This window comes from Aquarana catesbeiana, linkage group LG11 (genome assembly GCF_042186555.1).
Source record: "Aquarana catesbeiana isolate 2022-GZ linkage group LG11, ASM4218655v1, whole genome shotgun sequence".
Lineage (NCBI taxonomy): Eukaryota > Metazoa > Chordata > Amphibia > Anura > Ranidae > Aquarana > Aquarana catesbeiana.
Genome location: NC_133334.1, coordinates 152,610,884 through 152,633,580, shown reverse-complemented (window position 1 = coordinate 152,633,580; position 22,697 = coordinate 152,610,884). Strand labels below are relative to the sequence as shown.

At 41.8% G+C, this 22,697-nt stretch overlaps 1 protein-coding gene across 6 annotated transcripts in view; it reads left to right on the top strand.

Annotated features, from left to right (window-relative positions):
• Positions 1–22,697, top strand: part of RPGRIP1L (RPGRIP1 like) — a 460,569-nt gene that overhangs the window by 181,724 nt on the left and 256,148 nt on the right. For all 6 annotated transcript variants that reach the window (XR_012236568.1, XM_073605011.1, XM_073605007.1 and 3 more), the window contains exons 11-16: positions 14,597–14,703; positions 15,209–15,259; positions 18,481–18,660; positions 18,823–18,940; positions 20,296–20,748; positions 20,835–20,977. Coding sequence is in view for 5 of the 6 variants with exons in the window: in XM_073605011.1 (XP_073461112.1) it covers positions 14,597–14,703; positions 15,209–15,259; positions 18,481–18,660; positions 18,823–18,940; positions 20,296–20,748; positions 20,835–20,977 (1,052 nt within the window). In the remaining variant the exon portion in view is untranslated. The remainder of the gene's footprint in view (positions 1–14,596; positions 14,704–15,208; positions 15,260–18,480; positions 18,661–18,822; positions 18,941–20,295; positions 20,749–20,834; positions 20,978–22,697) is intronic.

Sequence of the window (22,697 nt, the reverse complement as noted above, 5' to 3'; positions counted from 1 at the left end):
CCCTCCCCGGTGTCATGTGACTCGTTAGTGTTACAAGGTCTCAGGTGTGAATAGGGAGCAGGTGTGGTACATTTGATGTTATCACTCTCACTCTCTCATACTGGTCACTGAAAGTTCAACATGGCAAAGAACTCTCTGAGAATCTGAAAAAAATAATTATTGCTCTACATAAAGATGGCCTAGGCTATAAGAAGATTGGCAAAACCCTGAAACTGAGCTGTAGCATGGTGGCCAGGACCATACAGCGGTTTAACAGGACAGGTTCCACTCAGAACAGGCCTTGCCATGGTCAACCAAAGAAGTTGAGTGCACGTGCTCAGCGTCATATCTAGAGGTTGTCTTTGGGAAATAGACGTATGAGTGCTGCCAGCATTGCTGCAGAGGGAAGGGGTGGGGGGGTCAGCCTGTCAGTGCTCAGACCATATGCCGCACACTGCATCAAATTGGTCTGCATGGTTGTCGTCCCAGAAGGAAGCCTCTTCTAAAGATGATGCACAAGAAAGCCCACAGTTTTCTGAAGACAAGCAGACTAAGGACATGGATTACTGGAACCATGTTCTGTGGTCTGATGAGACCAAGATAACCTTATTTGGTTCAGATGGTGTCAAGCGTGTGTGGCAGCAATGAAGTGAGGAGTGCAAAGACAAGTGTGTCTTGCCTAGTCAAGCATGGCGATGGGAGTGTCATGGTTTGGGGCTGCATGAGTGCTACCGGCATTGGGGAGCTACAGTTCATTGAGGGAACCATGAATACCAACATGCAGGGCAGTATTCCAACATGATAACAACCCCAAACACACCTCCAAGACGATCACTGCCTTGCTAAAGAAGCCGAGGGTAAAGGCGATGGACTGGCCAAGCATGTCTCCAGACCTAAACCCTATTGAGCATCTGTGGGGCATCCTCAAATGGAAGGTGGAGGAGCACAAGGTCTCTAACATCCACCAGTTCCGTGATGTCGTCATGGAGGAGTGGAAGAGAACTCCAGTTGCAACCTGTTAAGCTCTGGTGAACTCCATGCCCAAGAGGGTTAAGTAAGTGCTGGAAAATAATGGTGGCCACACAAAATATTGACACTTTGGGCACAATTTGGACGTTTTCACTTAGGGGTGTACTCAATTTTGTTGCCAGCGGTTTAGACATTTAATGGCTGTGTGTTGAGTTGTTTTGAGGAGACAGTAAATTTACAGTTATGCAAGCTGTACACTCACTACTTTACATTGTAGGAAAGTGTCATTTCTTCAGTGTTGTCACATGAATAGATATAATAAAATATTTACAAAAATGTGAGGGGTGTACTCATTTTTTGTGAGATACTGTATATTGTAGGGAATTAAATACAAAATAATCCTCTACATTTCCTTTAATTTCATTGCATACTTCAGGAATATGTAAAAGCTGCCTTTGATCCTTCAGATTTTTTTCTACACATAAAGACAACTGTTAAATCTCATTTGTAACACTGAGTGATCTGACCAAGCACTATTATTTCGGCCAATTGCCCATAAGGGAAAGGAGATGTAAAATCTGTCTAGCCTAGTTTAATTCTTATTCTTACGTGATATTGAATGGAAGGTCTATCAAAGGATACATCAAAAGTGCAGCTGTGGCACAAACTAAGTAAGGTAGGGGGAGGCAATCCACATTCAGATCTACTATATTATTCCAATATCCATATATTATAATTGAACCCTAAAGTGGAACTACACTGCATCTGAGCACAACAAACCAAAAACACAATTTAATTCATTTTTAATATTCAAAGCAAAATCACCCATCCTTCCATGTTTATTTTGCTAGAAATAACTTTGAAAAACACCCATTAACATTTCTGGCCATGGTCATCTTGAGTAAGGGCAGGTGATTCATGTAGCATTTACTTCCTGCAATCTATCTGCCCTTAGCTCAGGCATGCAGGCAGTAAGGTGTTTTTAGCTGAGAAAACCCCTCCTTCCCTCATAAAGACTCCTGGGATCATCTTAAATTTGTTCCTTTTCAACCTCCTCCCACCCATGCTATAGCCAAAAGATGGCTACAGTGCGGGCCTTAATTGCCAGGAGCGCAGCTCATTCTGTGATCAGCGAGTTAATGAGACTTGGCTGATCAAAGATTGGAGTAAGGGGTCGATCTCGGCCCCTTACCACGTGAGCAGCTGTCAGCCAATGACAGTTAATCACGTGATGTAAACAGAAGACCAGTAATCGGCTTTGGAAAAAAAAAGCCTATCGCCGGCTTCTGTCAGAGGGACATTGGCCCTTAACCAGCCTCATCTGTACCCTCCAGTGCTACCTGCCAGTGCCCACCAGTGCACCCACCAGTGCATATCACTGCTGCCTATCAGACCCCACCAGAGCCACCTACCAGTCCCCTCCAGTGCCACCTATCAACGCCCACCAGTGCCACCCATCAGTGCTGCCAATCCGTGCCCATCAATGCCTCATCATCAGTGCCACCTATCAGTGTCACCTACCAGTGCCCATCAGTGCTGCCTTATCAGTGCAGCCTATCAGTGCCCATCAGGGTAGCCTCATCAGCGGAAGGAGAAATGAAGGAGAAAAATTACCTGTTTTAAAAATTTTATAACACACTATGAAATAGTTTTTCTTTTTTTTCAAAATTTTTGGTCTTTTTTTCGTTTTTTTTTAGCAAAAAAATAAAAACCCAACAGTAAATAAATATCACCAAAAGAAAGCTCTATTTGTGTGAAAAAAATGATAAAAAATGTATTTAGGTACAGTGTAGCATGACCACGCAATTGTCATTCAAAGAGTGACAGCGCTGAAAGCTGAAAATTGGCCTGGGCAGGAAGGGGGTTTAAGTGCCCAGTAAGCAAGTGGTTAATAAGGGTCATGAGATTCAGAACAGTTGGGTTTTTCAAGCTTAAGGCTGGGTTCACACTGCCACACGGAGCTGCTCACAGCAGCAGTCCGGTGTGTCCCTGTTCACCGTTTCAGTTCCGATTTCAGTCCAGGTTTTGGCTGAATTCGTACCTGAAAGGAACCAGAAGACGCACAGGATTTCTGTACAATTCGCTCTGGAGCCACTCACCGGGGATGTATGAACCGGCTCCATAGAGAGCCGGTCACAATCTCCTGACATGGAAAGTGGATTCAGGGGAAACCCACATCCAATTCGCAATAGTGTGAACCCAGCCTAAGCAAATTCACCTTTTTTTTATTTTTTCTTAAAAATGTTTTTTTTTTTTTTCAGTCAAGTCTCTACATGCTGCTTTAGCCAGTCTCTTTAGGAAGCCATCTGCAACAGGTTATACTAAGTAATAGCATAGCTCCCAACTGTCCCTGATTTTGAGGGACTGTCCCTGAATTTGAACAAAGTCCCTCTGTCCCTCTTTCCTCCTCATTTGTCCCTCATTTTGATCTGATCTATATATTTGTATAAAAAAATGCAAATTTTTATCTTTAAAAATGTGTTTTACAATGCTAAACCTTTGATCCAATTTCTAAATTGCTGCATTTGTAAATTTCAAAAGCCAGTAAAAAGGAATAGTAGTGGTAAAAAAAAGCACTTGTGGGTTTAACAATTTTTTTTTTTGGCATAATTCTCTTTTAAGGGGCGTGGCAAGGGGTGTGTCCTATGCCTACATACTTTTGCAAATAGGTGCCCCTCGTTCCCATCTCAAAAAGTTGGGAAGTATGGGTAATAGCTTGCTGGATTAGACAATTGCAGGACCTGCTTGAAATTTGACTTTCAGTCACTGGGATCTGCTTTCAGCATTTTCCAGACCTTTGTGTATTGTATTAGTTGGCCACAGATCATTTTTAAGGTTCAGAACCAGGGCACAGCCTCTGATGTGACCCAGTCTGTAAAGACTCATTTAGAGAATAGGCTGTATGGTCCGACTATCATGAGCTACTTTTCTTAGAACCCTTGGGTGCCACTATTACATCTGTTTTTTCATTGGTCCCCGTGATGCAGGGTAATAAACAGAACAATTAATTAAGTGGAGTGTCATGCATGTGCACTCTGCATTTAGTGCAAGGTAGTATTTTTCACAATTGCTCCAGTTTCACAAGAAACCACCACACCGAGTCCTTTTTGCTGCATACATTGACCTAGTTACCACTGCCCATTTGAAACTCTACTGCTCTCAGCAACTGGTTTGCGAGTACCCAGAGTTTTACCTGGTGTTCTCAACTAAGTTGTATCTATTAAGCAGTGCTGCATGTTGGATCCTAAGTGCAAGGTAAGAAGTGCCTCTTTATCAGGTCTCTCCAGCTTATGATTCATTAACAGTTCTGGGGTAGCCTTCATTGTCCCTATTAATGGGCCTGACACTGACAGCTTGGACTGTTCTACTAGAGTCCATACACTCCTTGGATTCTTCCTGAGCTTCTTTGGGTGAGGCCCGTTATTCTTCCTTATCTAAGGAAAAATTGCAGCTCCTAAGGCAAAAGCTGTAAGCTTATTTCAATGCTTTCCCCTTCAGAATCATTGTCTGACATACATGCAGCTGTAGTGACCTCTGAGTCTTCTGCTGAGAGATTTGATCTGATGAGTCTCTCACATCCTTGCAAGATGATTTGTTTTCCCTGAGGAGCTGCAGCCAACTGTCAAATCTCCCAGGCTTAAATAAACCATAACCGTTTTATATTGATGCTGTGCATACCACCTTAAAAATGGAAGATCAGCTTTTAGCTTCTACTAGCACTGCTGCTAGTATGGGATACCTGAGAGGCCTCAAAATGAAATAAACCTAATAAAAACCTTAATGGCACACACCTTAATTGAAAGCATTGTTTGTATTGATTGTAAAACGCCTGAGAAACTATTCGCTTTTATGAAACATTTTACAGATCAATAGCCATTTGAGGAGGCCTTAATTAAAAAGTGGGTTATTTAAACTGTTATTCCAGCTGTGTCCAACCCTAATACTGACCATTCTTGTTGAGGATGCAACAGTGTTTAAGGCCCCCCATGACACACATTTGTAAACACTTTCTTTGTTTTCTCTAGCAGGCTCTGCATTGCACCCTGCCATAGTTGTGATGTTTGTCTGTCAGACCTTAGGGGAATGGACTAAGTCCACTTTAAAGGATGTTAAAGGAGCTCCCAAAGCGGGGCATCTTCATGCTTCTTTTATAGATCTTATGATGTTCTCACTATAGTTCTAGTGACAGAAGAGTTTCAGGGTTTTCACTCCAACCATTTCACAGTTCCAAAACTAAAAGGGCGTATCACCAAAAGGGGTTATCCACCACATATTGGATCTGAAGGTCTAAATGTCTTCTTTGGGGTTCACAAATTCCACATAAAAACAACCAGGTTTCTGGCCTCTGTGAACATCAAGGATGCATACTTACATGTCCTTAACTTTACAGCACATCAGCGCTACCTCCATTTTGCCGTGCATTCTCAACACTGCCAGTTTGTGTCCCTACAATTTGGTCTGTATTCTGCACCCTGAGTGTTCTCCAAAGTACTGTCCCCAGCGCTAGCCTTGCTGTGATCCCAGGGGATTTCTATCATGGCATATCTCGAAGACATCTTTGTGAGGGAATAGTCTGCACAGTCTTACAAAGTCTAACAATGGTAGACACAGGACAGGACACCATCCCAATGCTTTGCCACAAGGGTTGAAGTTTCTTTTTGGAACATTATAAAAAGCCAACATACAAGGTTTGTCTCTAACATTGAACTTTATTCAAAGATTATGTAACAACTTCAAGTAATCCTGCTTATGCGTTTAAGCCTAGAACAGCCATAGTTAGTTGCAGGAAAGGCGAGTAAACTGTTCTTCTTGTTATTGTCAAAGAACAGTAATCTTGTCTATCTGAGTACTCTGTGGAGCAGGTGTCTGTTGTGTACTGACTTTGTTACATGGTCCATATAAAGTAATTATCGGTTAATATCTGGAAGTATTTATTGAAAAAAATGTATCAGTTACATATTTTTTTAGCTTTTAATCTATATAGTGTTAAAAAGCTGAAACAAAGTTATGTCTGTTTTTTTAAAGCACCAGTGTATTTTCCATTTACTAATCCATTTACTAATCTCAGCTGAGGTTTCTTCACATGAAGTTTACCAAATGCATTTCAAAACACTTTCTTATTGCGTGGATTCTAGTGAAGAAGGACTCAAAACCGTCATGTAAATCTCTATTTTATTAATTGGAATTACAGCTGTGTAATTTTCACACCTTTGGACTGAAAGCGGTGTTCCACCCAAAAGCTCACTTGCGGGAGACCGGGCTGTGGCAAATTACGTCAGCAGCTGCACTCCCTCCCTCCTCCTTCCCCCCGCCGCCGGGCCAGTAGAAGAACACAGCAGTGCCTCGCACATGCACAGTAGGGACCCAGCGTGAAACCGTAATGCTTCACTACCGGGTTCCCTTACTGGCGGTGGCGGCACCCAACAGCTGATGAAAACATCAGCTGCGGTGCTAACATCACTGGACTCCGGGACAGGTAAGTGTCCTATTATTAAAAAATAAGTTTGAAGAGAGAAGGCGCACACAGCGGGGAACTCCCAGTCGAATTTGCAACATCCTCTTAAAGTGCTCAGGCTCAGTGTGCCCTTACACGCTACAACAGAAACAAGTAAAAGGATTGAGCCGGCAACTCTGTAGTCCATATAGCAATTTCAATGGTTGGTTACAAAAAGTGTCGTAGCATGTTGAATATAAAAATGCCATCCTATTATTAAAAGTCAGCAGCTGCAGTATGTGTAGTTGCTGGCTTTTAATTTTTTTAGGGGTGGGCAGACCTCTGCTTTAACCACCTTTCCTTGATAAGTACTCTGCTAAGTCCCTCTTCTACCGAGAAGATGCAGATGCCTGGAAAGCTTGAATGGGCTTTAGCAGTGTAATGCCCCGTACACACGGTCGGATTTTCCGATGGACAATGTCCGATCGGAGCGTGTTGTCGGAAATTCCGACCGTGTGTGGGCGCCATCGGACATTTTCCATCGGATTTTCCGACACACAAAGTTGGACAGCAGGAGATAAAATTTTCCGACAACAAAATCCGATCGCGTCAATTCCGACCGTGTATGGCCTGTTCCGACATACAAAGTGCCACGCATGCTCAGAAGAAATTCCGACACGGGACAGCTCGTTCTGGTAAACTTAGCGTTCGTAATGGATACAGCACTTTCGTCACGCTGCAATGTTAAAAATGGTTTAATACAGCGCACTCTCTTCTTCTTTATAATGTGACAAGAATTAAGTCGTTTTGCTGCTCATATTCACACACACTTCTCACAAAGTTTTATTTGTGTTTTTTTAGTGGGATTCCCTCAATATATTGTTATTAGTTGTCACATCTGACAGTTTTATTTTTTTTTTTGGATTTTCAGCCTTTTTTTTTCTTTAATGTTTGGATTTTTTCCAAGGCTGATCTTTGTTCAATGTTATTTTTATTTTTACTCCAGAATATTTTTGGGTGTGTTTTGTGTGTCAAGTTACCCCAACACCATTGAGATCTTTTATTATTTAATCTCCAGGAGATTGTTTGGTGTTGGTGTCCCTTGTTCATTTCACATTGTATATTTGAAATGTACCTGAATCCTCACAAACCAACTGTCATTTTTGAAGTTAAACACATAGGAGAGTATAATTCAAAACAAAAATCCTTTTTAAGGGATCAGAACCAAACAAAGAGGAAGGCAACACTGGATCAACAGGAGAAATTAGCGAAGCCTGGGACCCCCATGGCAGACATCAATTCTTCAACATCAAAATTGGTGGCCTGAGGAGTCCATATGTAAGGGAGGGCAATCTGGTCCAGAATTCGCAGAGATCCGGATAGTAGCAGATGACATCTGTGTCCCCAGGCTGTGGTACCACAAGAGGCTGCATCTTTTGGCCAACCAGACTGAACCCAGGGCAATCACTGTCTGGTCTTCCTTCCACGCTTCCTTCCGGGCTGTGGCTGTGCAGTTGGAGATGTGGCAGGAGGAGGAGTAGGACCTGGAGGAGGAGGAGGAGGAGGACTGGGAGGACCTGGAGGAGAGGGAGGAGGAGGACCTGCAGGAGGAGGAGGAGGACCATCCCAAAGCTGTGTGTGAGGTGTAATTTGGCCCCTCATACCTTTCTCCAGAGCCTCTGATATGAGGGCCTCACACATGGCTTTTTGGCCCTCCTCCATCCTCTGCATTTTATGCTATGAATGCAGCAATGTTCTCCTGCATGGCGTGGGGTGCTCCCAGGACCTCTGTAGCCCTCCAAAAGAATGCTATAGCCGCCTCCTCTAGGGTACTCGTCCTACTGCCACTTTCTGTTTTCAGGTGTGGTGGAGGGACCTTGATATCAGCCAGCCGGCTCGGCCCGGCCACTTCCTGGCTGAGACTTCCCTGTGTATGAAAAAGGGACATGGTTGTAATGTTTTGCATCATCAATCACAATCCTAAATTAGTACTCCCAACTAACATCTAGTTAACATCATTGATTGGACAAGCAGAAATATTTAGAAGAATGCTATATCTGGCTCAATCTGGGCTCCTCCACATGTGGCCTGGAAGGCCCAGGTTGGGCGTCAGAAGCCTCAGCCGGGGGGGAAGGAAGCGTGGAAGGAAGACTGGAGAGGGATGGCCTGGGTTCAGTCTGGCCTGCCAGAAAGTGCAGCCTGTCATAGTACAACATCCTGGGGACATAGATGTCATCTGCTGCTCCGGATCTCTGTGAATCCAGGACTTTCTTGCGCTCCCTTAGATATGTGCTCCTCAGGCCACCAATGAAAATCTTTAAATAAGTGATGTCTGCCGTGGGGATCACCTGCTTCACAATTTCACACAATTGCTCCAGTGCTGCCTTCCTCTTTGCTTGGTTCTTGAAATGGGAGTGGGTAATCTCCAACAGACAGGGCAGCTCACTTAGCATATCTATGAATACTGACATGAAGTCATTATCTTTCATTAAGATATCCATGTTCACTGCAAGACACAACACAAGACAAAGCCTAATGTCAGACAAAACTCTCCTAATCTTGTTACAATATAGGCCTCAATCTAGAAGCAGTATAGGCACAAGTTTGGCTCTTACCTTCGTTCTTATGATCGGCGCGTCCAATGGTCCTTCCTCCGCTCACAGATCGTACGTAATACGCACGCGTGTTACGCTTTATACACACTGCGCATGCGTGTAACTCCGCCCGCCCCCGACGTTCTTTCTAGTCTATTCCCCGCCCCTTTTCGTTCGCCGCAGTGGGTGAAGAGCACATGGCGGAGTTACAGCAGGTGCGTGCTAATTCTAACAACGAGGAGGAGGAGGAGGAAAGCCCGGATCCAGGCACGTCCCGATCCAGAAGGAGACGCTTTAAGGCCACAAATATGTCGTTTGGGGAGATGTTGGAGATGGTCGACATCATGAAGAAGTCCGACTATGACGGAAAATATGGGCCTTACCCCAACCCCAACATCCGAAAGGCCAAGATCATGGCGAAAGTGGTCAGGAGTCTTGAGAGGAATTCCAGGGTACGACGATCGAAAGATCAGCTCAGGAAGCGGTGGTCGGACCTGAAGTTGAGAGAGCCAGAGCAGTACCGAAAGATCCGGAGAGTGCTGCAAAAAAGTAAGTAGCTGTGCTGTGTTCCTATTCTTTCTGTCTTTATTACGTTCGTTCTGCTCCATATGCTTTTAGTAATTGTAACGTTTCAAAAGGTCAACTTTAATGTTCATGGGCCCATTATTCGTTCGTATCAAACATTTTTCTTTCGGCCTCTAGAACACCATTGCATTTTCACACATTTTTGGGGGCCTACTTGGATGCCAAATATTTGTTTGTGTAGATGGGTTTGTTACTAGAATGAAATGCCAACTAGATTGTGTGTAAGGAGAGGACACTGAGCAGCTGTTTTCACATCTGGACACTAGAGCACTAGTGTGGGACCCCAGAACACCCTTTTTATTAGGGGGGCCACACAGGTGCTCCAGTGTATACTATAGGGGGGGCTACATCTATGAAGCTTGTACCAAACAGGTAAAGTATTGCAGCTTGACAAAGGGCAATAAAAAATATACATCTTGGAACTCGGCTAAAATAGACAATTGTACCCCACTTCCAAGCAATGTTTCCTATTTCTAGTTCTGCCATCAAATATCTGTGTGCTAATTATACCATTTTTGTTTTACATAGGGGAGAAAAGACTCGGACACCCCTCATCCCAGGAGACCAGAGACCCCCCCCTTCTGGAAGAAGGGGAAATACCGCAAACCCAAGAAGCTGAGCAGGAGGAAGAAGAAGATGTGGTGGAGATTGGCACCACAACAGGTGAGTGTCTGCGACCACAGGCTCAGGTAAAAGAGATGGATGGTGGCAGATTTTTGAAACCTTTTTTTTGTTCTTTATCTCTTTTTAGGTGATCGTGATCCAGAACGCTTTACATCTGAAAGTGCCCAGATACTCATCGGGGAGATCATGGGGTGTAATCTCCAATTGCAAAACATCCAGCAACAAATCACTGATGTTATTAAAAAAAATAATAACATCATTGATGTTTTGGGGCGAATTATACCCCACAAAATCACCTGTTTTATGTTACTAAAATTTTTACAATGTTTAGAAAAGCCAAATTTGGAGGATGCACACAGTGTGCCAACATGTGCTATCTGCCATCACGGGAGATCAATGGACGCGTTTTGGGGGTGCAACCCCTTCCTCAATTATAAAGTCGCATTGAGGAAGGGCTTGCTCCCCCAAAACACGTCCCTTGATCCCCCCTGATGGCAGATAGCACATGTTGACATTCGTAAATTGGTGTGCATCTTCCAAATTTGGCTTTTCCAGGGGTGATTTCCCCCCATCTGAACGCTATATCAAACACAGTTCCTAAATACTCATGTCTGATATAGCCTTCAGGTTTTACCATATGTGAACTTTGTAAGTTCAAGTTTTTTTGGCTTTCTTGTTGGTTTTACACAGGCCTGTTTTATCTGAAATGGATATTTCGATTTTTGATAATGCTACTGCAAAAATTGTTATACAACAAACATGTTGGTTTGTTTTAAAAACCTTGCGTAAATGCACATGTGATTGTGCAGCTATAAAAAAGTGCCTTACTCAAGAATGTGTGGATTATTGTCTCAACACTACAACACTTTTGGGGTGATGTAATTGCTGTTTTATGCACAAATGGGGGTTATTTCCTAAGGGCAATTACACTTTGCACTACAAGTGCAGGTTCAGTGCAGTTGCAAGTGCAGTTGCAAGTGCACTTGTAGTGAAATGTGTTTTGGCATTTAGGAAGTACCAGCCAACACTATTTTTTATAAGGTTACCCAATCACGACATTTTCTGCACTCAAAACATTTCTGTCAGGGTCAGCTAAAACAAACACAAGCAGTAAATGTCCACCAAGAATTTCTTTTGTTTGTTTTTTATTTGAAAAAGGTGTCACAGATTCTCTGGCATATTGATAGCCCCCCTACCCGCAAAGAACTCCAGGTAGCGTAACCGGACATCGCGGGCATTCAGGGAGGGCAAGCCAGGACGGCCACTTTCAAGCGCCGTCAGTGTTGATGGATTTGGGATTCCGGCCTCAGGCCCAACTTAGCCAGCATAGTTGGCTGAATGTTTTCTTAAAAAATTATGGAGAACACAGCAGGCAAGTATTATATGGTTCAGTTTATACTCCGCCATATGGATGGGTGTCAGAAATAATCGGAACCGGCTGGCCAGGATTCCAAATGTGTTCTCCACCACTCTTCGGGCTCTGGCCAGCCGGTAATTAAAAACCCTCTGTTCCGGGGTGAGGGTCCTCATCGGGAATGGCCGCATCAGGTGGTCCCCCAGCGCAAATGCTTCATCAGCAACGAACACAAATGGGAGACCTTCAACATTGTCCTCTGGAGGTGGCAAGTCCAAGCTGCCATTCTGGAGACGCCTGTAGAACTCCGTCTGGGCGATCACTCCACCATCGGACATCCGGCCATTCTTCCCCACGTCCACATACAAGAAGTCGTAATTAGCCGACACCACCGCCAACATCACTATACTATTAAACCCCTTGTAATTATAATAGTACGACCCCGAGTTGGGTGGTGGGACGATGTGGACGTGTTTCCCATCAATTGCCCCTCCGCAGTTAGGAAAGTCCCACCGCTGGGCAAAGTGGGAGGCCACAGTCTGCCATTCCTGTGGCGTGGAAGGAAACTGTTGAGGAAAAAACAATAAACATTACTATTTTCTCACAGAAACATGGCAAGCAGATTATACACAAACATTATAGTATAAGGTACACCTATCATATTCCCCCTCCCCCCCTCTCATGGGCCATTTCTAACATTATGGGGGGGGGGGGGACTCTTGGACAGGTAACCCTCTTCACTTCATTGAGAGATGAATGCCTAAATACAGGGTATTACTTGGAACAGCCCCTCCTTAGTTACACTATTAGCAGACCACTGGACAGGTAAGAAGTGTCTGAATACAAAGATATAAATACACATTGTACACTTTTGAGGACATTTGGACATTCTGCTATTACCTATCAAGATAATAATAGGATACAAAAACTTTAAACAGTTCCATTGGAAAGTATACAGGCAGGCCCTTGCACTACATGCTTTGGGGAATTCATCCATAAATCTGACCAGTAAAGAGATGGGTATAGTGTGTATGGGTTTGGCAAAGTCAGCAGATAGATGATTGAGGATAGAGAATTGGGATCAGCTGACTTAGCAGTTGGGGGGAGGGAGGGTTACCAAAAATTTGTGGACACCACAAAAAAAGCCTCTGGCACTCTGCCTGAATTTAAAGCTAAAATAACATTAACAAACATTTTAGGGGGTGTTTGGGGTAAAGCACTACTATGGAGCTGATAAAATACATTGTTAAGTGACTACATGAGGTGAATATAGGGCAGGAGACACCATGCTGGAGAGGTTATTGATGGGCAAATATGTATGAAGGACATAAAATAATAATTACATAAAAATCCAGCATGCATGAGAACAAAGGGGACATTCACAGCATATTACAATCATGGTCATTAGGGAATGAGGAAAGAAATACAAGATATTAGCAAACATTCAATACAATAAAATGTGATATAAAAGGAAAAAAATCTTACCTTCATATACTCCTTCTGCAGGACCTGTATGATGGCAGAACAGGTCTCTGGGATGATGATACCCAGAGCCTGGGGGGAGATGCCTGTCGAGAACTTCAAGTCCTGCAGACTTCTCCCTGTGGCCAAATACCGCAAGGTAGCGACCAACCTCTGCTCCGGAGTGATGGCTTGCCTCATGCAGGTATCCTGCCTGCTGATATAGGGGGTCAGCGAAGCCAACAAACGGTGAAATACGGGGTCCGTCATCCTGAGAAAGTTCCTGAAATCATCAGGATTATTCTCACGGATCTCACGGAGCAAAGGCATATGAGAGAACTGGTCACGCTGAAGCAACCAATTCTTGGTCCATGAACTCCTCCCCACCCTGTTCATGGACTGGACTTGTGTCAAGGTCAGGACCCCAACACCAAGCCCCCGCACAGCACGAACTCTACGAGGAGTACGCATACGAAACATGGCTAGAAAACGGTCGGCTGCTCAGAACGAAGTAACAGAACGCACTGAAGAACAGCAAGGCCTGTGAAGAGCGACCTGAAAAACAGCAACGAGCAGGCAAGATCACACAGAAAACTCTGATACGAACTGACTGCACGCACTGAAGAGCAGATACAAACCCACAAGCACAAACTGAACGGCAGAAAACGATCTGAAAGCCACTAGTCTGAAAAAGCGCGAATCGTCTCTCACCAAACTTTTACTAACACGAGATTAGCAAAAGGAGCCCAAAGGGTGCCGCGCTTGGTTCTGAACCGGCCTTTTCTAGTCTCGTCGTACGTGGTGTACGTCACCGCGTTGTTGGCGATCGGAAATTCTGACAACTTTGTGCGACCGTGTGTAGGCAAAACAAGTTTGAGCCAACATCCGTCGGAAAAAATCCTAGGATTTTGTTGTCGGAATGTCCGAACAAAGTCCGACCGTGTGTACGGGGCATAAGAGTACAAGGGTTCCACTTCTTTGTATGCTACTTTGAACCCAGTGGGGGCAGTGTTAATCACATGTGAGCCCAGAGCATTTCACTCGCACTGCCATCTGATGCTGCACTACATATGGACCTCCAACTATCTATTACATGTAGCAGGTATTGTTTCATGTTAAACAGTAAAGAGTACGGTCAGGGTAGAGGAGTGTAAGATTTTTATATTCTTTGTATTGCGCATGCTACCCTGTTTCCCCGAAAATAAGACCTAGCGTGATTGTCGGTGATGACTGCAATATAAGCCCTACCCCTCAAATAGGCCCTAGTTAAAGTCCTTGTAGGTCTTCTTTTCAGGGTAGGGCTTATTTTCAGGGGAAACAGGGTAGGGCTTATTTTCGGAGGAAACAGGGTAGGGCTTATTTGGGGGGTAGGGCTTATATTTCAGCCATCACCGACAATCACGCTAGGTCTTATTTTCGGGGAAACAGGGTACACACCAAATCTGTTACTATATATTGGAAACTTGCTTTGTTGGTTTATTATGCGGCTAAACATATTTGGTTCACTCTTGGAGAGAGTTCTGTGCTAATTTTTTTTTTGTGAAAAAGCTAACATTATATTGCCACAAGAATATTGATGTTTGTTTCTACCCCTAGAGCACGCTGAGAAACTTGATGAAGAAAATAAGAAGCTCCAGCTGTGTTGTCTGGAATTGAAGCATCAGCTCGATGAATTTCAGAATAGACTAAAATTTTTTACAAAGGTGACTATTCGTTTGACACATTTACTTTATTACACATTATAGTGGCTGCCATCTCGTTCAAAATATGTACCTGTCGAAATTTGTTTGCAATGTATTGGTTAAAAGTTTGTAAAGACATAATGCACTTAGATGTATGTGTCATCTAAATTTAACAACTTGTTTAGAAAGTTTGAAAAGATGCATAAGAAAGAGTACTTTGATTTCCTATTCTAAGCCTGTAAAGTTAAATAATAGAAAACATTTTCTTTTTGCATGCTGACAGCCCTGAAACATGTGAAAACAACACAAAGTAATTGGTAAAAATTCAGTATGAAAATAGGAAACAAAACTAAGGTGCATTAAATTTTAATATTAATCTGCCTCAGTCAATGCAGAAGGGAATACTTTTTTATTTTGTTGTTTTTTTTTTTCAAGAGACCGGGCATATCTTGTAGCTTTGGTAGGACGATGTAAATCAGATTTACTTCTGCTCATCTGATTGCCCTTCTTTCTGTTTCCACTTCAGGAAAGTGATGTTGATGTCACTGAACTCAGTGAAGCTCTGATTCTCATAAAGGTAATGTCTCTCTCCTACCTATGTCTTAAATTGACCTGTCAAATATACACAAATGACATATGTAAAGTCGGTTAGAAAAAGGAAAAATCTCAGTTCTGCTAGTCTACACTTACATGTCTTGCATTTTTTAGCATTACATCAAAAGTATCTTAGCAGCAAGACTCACCTCTAGTTCTAGAGCTTCCACCTCACCTAACATTATAGAACTTTTGAGAAATGTAATATTTAATAACATGGCCTACTTCTTTCATTGTAGTGTAGACATATATATCAAAATTTGTGTCTCATAAAGAAATACACTGAGAATTCATTGTATTTAAAATTATAACACACAGCCTTGATTTCATTTTAGAACAGTGCAAACTGTATATATGTAAAACAAATATGTTTACATTAATCCTGTGCTAGAAACATATATTGTAGAAATGTATTCTATTCCTTCTGTGGCATGCCTCCTTCTCAGCACATCAAAGCTAACCAGTTGATCCATTTATTTATTTTTTCTTCATGCAGTGGGGTAATTCCTGTTCTGCTCCTCTGTGAGCTGACATGTTAATACACCTGGTGTAATAGAAGGGCTGGGTACCAATAAACAATTTCTTTGTCTTTTTTTAATAGAGTAGAGGGATTTTGTTTGTGCATATACTGTAGATAATGCTTATAGCAGAACTACACTGCATCTAAATACTACAAACCAAAAATGCTATTTAAGAAAAGGGCCATCTATACATCTATGCAGTGCTGTGTAAACTAGACAAAGTAACATTTTAATTTAATAAAAAGTTTTGTGAAAATGTTCATAACATCCATTAAAAGAACAGATTAATGTAAATATCAAAATTGCATTACTTAATAGAATAAAAAAAATGAATCTGTGAATAAACTAAATGTATAAAAAAAATTAAATTCATAAATTAAACTTTCCAATATTAAAATTGCATTATATGTCTCAGTAAAGAGGACCTGTCACTGTCTGTTGGTATCACAATGGATGTGATAACAATAAAAGTGATCAAAGAAAAATGTAAAAAAAAATAAAAGTATAGTTTAAAAATAATAAATTAATAATTAAATAAAAAATAAATGAAAAGTGTCCTAACTTGAAGCGTGTTAAGGCGAACGCAGGCTTTGGTCCTGTGTTGGTACATTAGCAGCAGTCGCATCACACATTTGAGGTATCATCGCAAACGTCAGATCGAGAGCAAAAGTTCCAGCACCAGACTTCCTGAGTAAATCTAAAGTGGTAACTTGTACAGGCTTTTAAAATAGTTTCCTATGGATAATATATTGTATGTAGATTGTTGCAATTCCAGGAGCATGCACAATTTTAAAACGTGACTTTTTTGTGTTTGTTTTTGATCATTAAGATTAAAACGAGCCCTAACTCTCAGTTAGGTTTGGGTATGTGAAGGGAGGGACTGAGAAATAGCTCAATCAGGAGCTCTCTTCATTTCAGTATTCAGTTTAAGAATTTGAAGTAATCAAGTCCTTAGCTATCCCCCAATTAATCTGGAAAAAATGTCCTTTGTACTAGAAAACTTTGTTGTCCCCAGCACTTCCTGCTGCACAGTGCAGTGTACACTCCAGGCATCTATGAGATGTGAAAGAGATTTTAAAGGCTTGTTTTTAAAAAAAACAAACAAACATGTTATACTTACCTCCTCTGTGCAGTTGGTTTGGCACAGAGCAGCCCAGTTGCTCTTCTTCTCGGGTCCCTCTTCGCTGCTCCTAGCCCCTCCCTCCTTTGAGTGCTCCTCAGCCAGCAGCTTGCTACAGTAGTCACCCAAGCTGAGTCAAAACTACGTGTATCCATTCAGACACGGAGCCCCGACCTGGCCCCGCCCCCTCTCTCCTCTGATTAGCTTACTGACTTTGATTGACACCCGCGGGAGCCAATGGCGCTGCTGCTTTGTCTCAGCCAATCAGGAGGAGTGTCCTGAATGGCTGAGGGGATTGTGGACATTGCTGGAGAGAGAAGGGGCTCAGGTAGGTAATTGGGGGGGTGCTGGGGAGAGGGGGGCTGCTACCCACAGAAGGCTTTTTATCTTAATGCATATAATGCATTAAGATAGGAAAAAACCTCTGCCTTTACAACTCCTTTAACCACTTCCCGCCCGGCCTATAGCAGAATGGCGGCCAGGCGGTGGTTCAGTTATCCTGACTGGGCGTCATATGATGTCCAGCAGGATAACACCCGCCGTGTGCCAGTGGGCGATCACGGCGATCGGTGGTGCGGTGTGTCAGTCTGAGTCAGCTGCTGTCAGCTTAAAGCAGCAATGAGGAGGAAACTTCCAGCTGCCTGAAGACCTGGTAGGCTATATGATTAGCTGAATTTTCCAGACAAGATACAGGGCCAATTAGGAACTTCAGAAGTCAAAAATATGATGATACAAAATACATAATACGTTCTGTTAACACCACTTAGGTATTATTTTAGTTTGCCAGAAGGTTAGAGTTGAATTTTAAGATGCTATGCTTAAGCTGCACCTTGATGGTCTTGAGTATCTTTTTCCATAAATGCCTGGGCAGCCATGTGTGTCCTTAGAGCCACATACCCTACTCCACTTGGTTGCAAATCTATAAAGAAAGTTCATGAGTTAATATGGAACTGTTTTTTTTCTGATAAGTAAGTTGTTACAGATGCTGCCTTTGAGAGCACTTTATTTTATCAATATGAATGTGTTGTGTCCCTAAAAACAATTCCACGTCATATAAGGGGAAGACCGCACAAAAACTGCTGTGTGCGACTCAGATTCAGTATCTGTTCCATATCTTTGTGATGTTTTAAGTATGCAGGTTCTCTGTCTCCTGCTGAGATTTGCTCATCAGCCATGGAACTCCCTGTAATTGGCATGTGCAGTTTGTCAATATAATTGGTTGTGGCTTGAAAAAAGCCTTATGAAACATGTGGCTCAGACTTAAATTTGGCACTATAACAATTACAAACAGATCGGGACAATAGCACAGTCCAGAATATACTCGTAATAAAGTCATAATTAGTTGGCATTAGAAATGAGTTTGTTAATCATCAACATCTTTGCTGCTTTGTGAATTATTAAGTGCTACATTTTCCAGAATCCAAAGTTGACCTTGTTGGTTTTTAACCCTTGCACAATAAAATAGATTTTTGGATTAATTTTTATAATTCACATGTAAAGGTTTAGGAGAAAATACCCTGAAAGCGTTGTACTGATTTAAACTAAATTAAAACCTTTTTGTAGACACGGAAGCAACTGAAGAACGGAGAGGTCAAATTTCTGGAGAAAGTTGAGGATGACATGGGGAAGGACCTTGAAAAGTCTTTAAGAGCATTACAGGCAAACCATGTGGAAACTGTGCAGGAACTTGAGAAAACTAGAAACATGCTGATAATGCAGCATAAAATCAACAAAGATTACCAGGTAACTAAACAAATGGCTGTAATATGTACAAGACAGCATTATTTGTATACTCAAGGAAACAAGATTTGTAAATCAAGCCACACTACATTTCTTCTGCTTGATCCAACACTTTAGAGATGACTACAGCAAACATTTCTTCCTTAATCTATCTTTTATTCACAGGATGAAGTGGAGGCTGTAACCCAGAGGATGGAGAGTGTGCGTCGTGATTATGACGTAAAGTTGGAGCAATATGCCCACTTGCTCGATGTTAGAGCAGCTCGTATTCGCAAACTTGAAGGTAATTTTTTTTTTTTTAAAGTGGTAGTAAACTCTGTACTTCCACTTGTACATACAGGCAAGCCTATAGTAAGACTTACTTGTAGGTACTGTGAATATCTCCTAAATGTGCACAGTTTAGGAGATATTCATAGTGCACGCAGCTGGTGATGTTACAGGCACATGCGTTCTGAAGGTCCGGCATACAGTGGGAGTGACGTCATCACTCCCCCAGCCACTCATTTAGCCGTAGGACGCAAACCCAGGAGGAAGACCGGGGAAGATGTCTGCCCTCTCAGCGGTGACAGCGCTAAGGTAAGTCTCTCATAATGTGTTAGTATGCGATGCATACTAGCACATTATGACATTGCCTTACAACAATTGCAGTTTACTACCGCTTTAAGAGAAATATATACACTTTTTTTATTATAATGTGTTAATATTGTTATTACACATTTATTTTTATGTTCACACATCTGAATGGTAAAAATGGTCTCAAACCTAGGAAATTCAAAGTAAGCATCGGATGACAAACTCATTCAGAATGAACAGTAGATCGGGGTTTAGAAGTAGCAATTTTATACTGAAATCCTGCAGAACCTTGATTACCCACTCCTATTTCAAAAGCCTTCCTATTGGTGCTTTAATATGTCAGGTTGCTGAGCTCACTAACCATTAGGGAGGCTTAAAGTGGTTTTAAAGGCTCAAGGTTTTTACCTTCATGCATTTATGCATGAAGGTAAAAAACCTTCTGTTGCAGCAGCCCCCCAGTACGAACCTGAGCCCCATCTTGATCCAGCGATGTGCACAAGAGCAGCGGCTAGCCCAGGTCTCTTCCTCCTCATTGGCTGAGACAGCAGCGGGAACCAATGAGGAGGAAGAGACCTACACAGACCAGTGGCTCGGGAGCAAGCCTGCACTCGGCAGGAGGGCCGGCGGGGGGACCCAAGAAGAGGAGGATTGGGGCTGCTTTGTGCAAAACCACTGCAAAGAGCAGGTAAGTGTAACATGTTTGTTATTTAAAAAAAAAAACTGTGATAGGAAGGGTGAGTTTTTATTCAACTCTGCTGATAAAAATAGCTTTGGTTTAGTACAAATACTGCCTAATGGGTAGCTACAGGGTATTCCTTACCAACAGAGTAGTGGATAGGTAAGATCATCCAAGGGTTAGATTGTTATGTCCAAACAGATTCATTGCCATATAGTCACTTTAACCTGTAGGCTATGTGGAATATACCATCATGTATATGTATAAAAAAATGTTTAAAAAAAATATGTTTGTTTATTACCTATTTAAATACATCCTAAACACATGAGTTTTTTTTTGTTTCTGTATTAAGTTGTCTTTTTTTTTTTTTTTTTTTTTTTGCACTGAAGCCCAGTTAAAAGACATTGCATATGGCACAAAACAGTTCAAATTCACACCAGAAATAACTAAAGAAGATGATGTGGAAGAATTTGATGAATCTGTACATCTAGAAAGGGGCTACAATCTTCTTGAGATCCACATATCAAAGGTACTGTTCTCTCCAGTTGTTGTCAACATCTTCGGAGATCAGGAGCCTATCACCTTCTGCACATATGCTTTCTACGACTTTGAGCTTCAAACTACACCCATTGTGCGTGGCTTACAGCCATCATATGAGTTCACCTCTCAGTATCTAGTACAAGTAGATGATTTTTTCCTACAGTATATACAAAAGAATACTGTAAGGCTGGAAGTTCATTTGGCAATCGGCACTGATTTTAAAACAATAGCTGTGTGTCAGCTAAAGTTCCAGGACATTCTTGAAAAAAATGGGCAAATCTTTTCTAGTTCTACATTGATTGGTGAGTACCAATGAGGCCATTTACTGTAGAAACTGTAGATACTTGCTGAGCTTTGGAAAATAATCAAATCTTGCTTTTTATTTTAGGGATTGACAATGACTTCAGTAATTATGGCACATTAGAGTATTGGTGCAAGCTTAAAGTGCCCATGGAGCAAGCTATTCGATTATACAAAGAGCGAGCAAAGGCTTTGGGTTATATTTCCTCAAACTTAAGGGATACATATCAGGTATTTCTTCCATAGAAATCAATGATAATGTCTTAGGAAAACTGCAAGCAAATAGAAAATGCATATTCTTATTTGTATTCACCAAAACCTGATAAAGTTATTTCCCATTTTCCTATTAATCCCTGTACACCAGCTCAAAAGTTCACATTTCCATATGCAAATCTTACAGTTTTAAGTTTAAAATGGAGGAGGTGTTTAGCAATATTAATGGAAGTAGTTAGGCCAAATATTTAAAGGCAAAAATCACTATATAGCTCAGAAGACAACAAAAGTATAAACGAAAGGCTTTGCAAGAGAAAAAAAAAAAATTAACAAGTGGGATACTTTAACTGCTTGAGGATACCCTTTCTTTTTTGATTGTGGTGTAAATTTGTGTATTTTAAATGCTACATGCTAGTCAATCATAACAATAAGTCATTTAACCACTTGAGTCCCAAGGCTTTATTTCTTCCTAAATTCTCTTGGGTCCCAGAGTTTTATTTTGTTTCTAGAATGTTTCTGTTCCACATATATTTTTTGGGGGGGGGTTTGTAGACTACCCTAGCACATTATGCATAGTGTTTTTTTTTTTTTTTTTTGTATGACAGGTCTGTACTTCACTCCAAATACTGTTGACTGTGTTAATACCTTTGCTGAAAGTCTATTCCAAGCATCAACTACTCTTTCGATAAAATAATATTTTCTAAGATTGGTTTTGAACTTTTCTCCTGCTAGTTTGAGTTCCCTGTGTTCTTGATCTTGGCTTCATATTGAAAATATACTCATTCTGAACCTTATTCACCCCCTTGATTTATTTAAAGGTTTCAGTCGTGTCTCCCCTTTCCCTTCTTTCCTCCAGACTGTACATGTTAAAGGGTAATTCCAGTTTTTATTTTTTTCCCCTAGTTTAATATACTCTCAGTGTTCTTTTCAATTATATACAGTATCTTACGTACACAATTTTTGGGTCTGCAGAGTTTTCCAGTGGCATTGCTGTTCCTAGTTTTCAAACTGTCATTTCTGGAAGCCAGTCTTTAGATAACATACAGTATACCAAGCTCTCATAGCTTGTGTACAATATCCCTGTGCCACTCAGCACCACTTAATTTCTGAACTCTTAGGTCATGTCATTAGGGCCGCCCATTCTGGCATGATGTGTGCAGGAGTGGCCCCATATAAATTATGTGCATGTCTGCAGTGTGCATAATCCATGATAGGGTTATGTGCTTATGTGCACAAGCATGCTTCCCCACTGGTAATCAGTTTGTATTCTTTATCTGTGCCCTCTTTTATTTTATTCCTTTCTGTAGTACGAGGGCGAGCACACAAGCATACAGACTGTTCATTCTGGTAGCACAGAAAGAGAAGGCACAATCTACTCTTCATTTTGCAAGCCAGCCCAGAACGCAAACGCAGAGCAGACCCGCCCAGGCAGGAATGTCACAACTCTAAAAATATTTACAACACAGTAAAGTCCTCTGATTCCGCTGATTGAAAACTCAGACATTTCTCATGGAAAGTTTTGTGACTTTACGTGTTATTGGAGAAATTATTCCCCACCCTTGGCTGGCAACTTTTTAAAACTGGGCTTGTGCCTCCCTTAACATGACATCCAGAATCTGGCAAACATTAATGATCTACCATGGTGGATCTACCTACAGATTCAACATTTTTGGGGTTCAATACAAACTCTGCCATGCATGTCTTCTATTGCTTTTAAAAAATGCATAAAGGTCCCAAG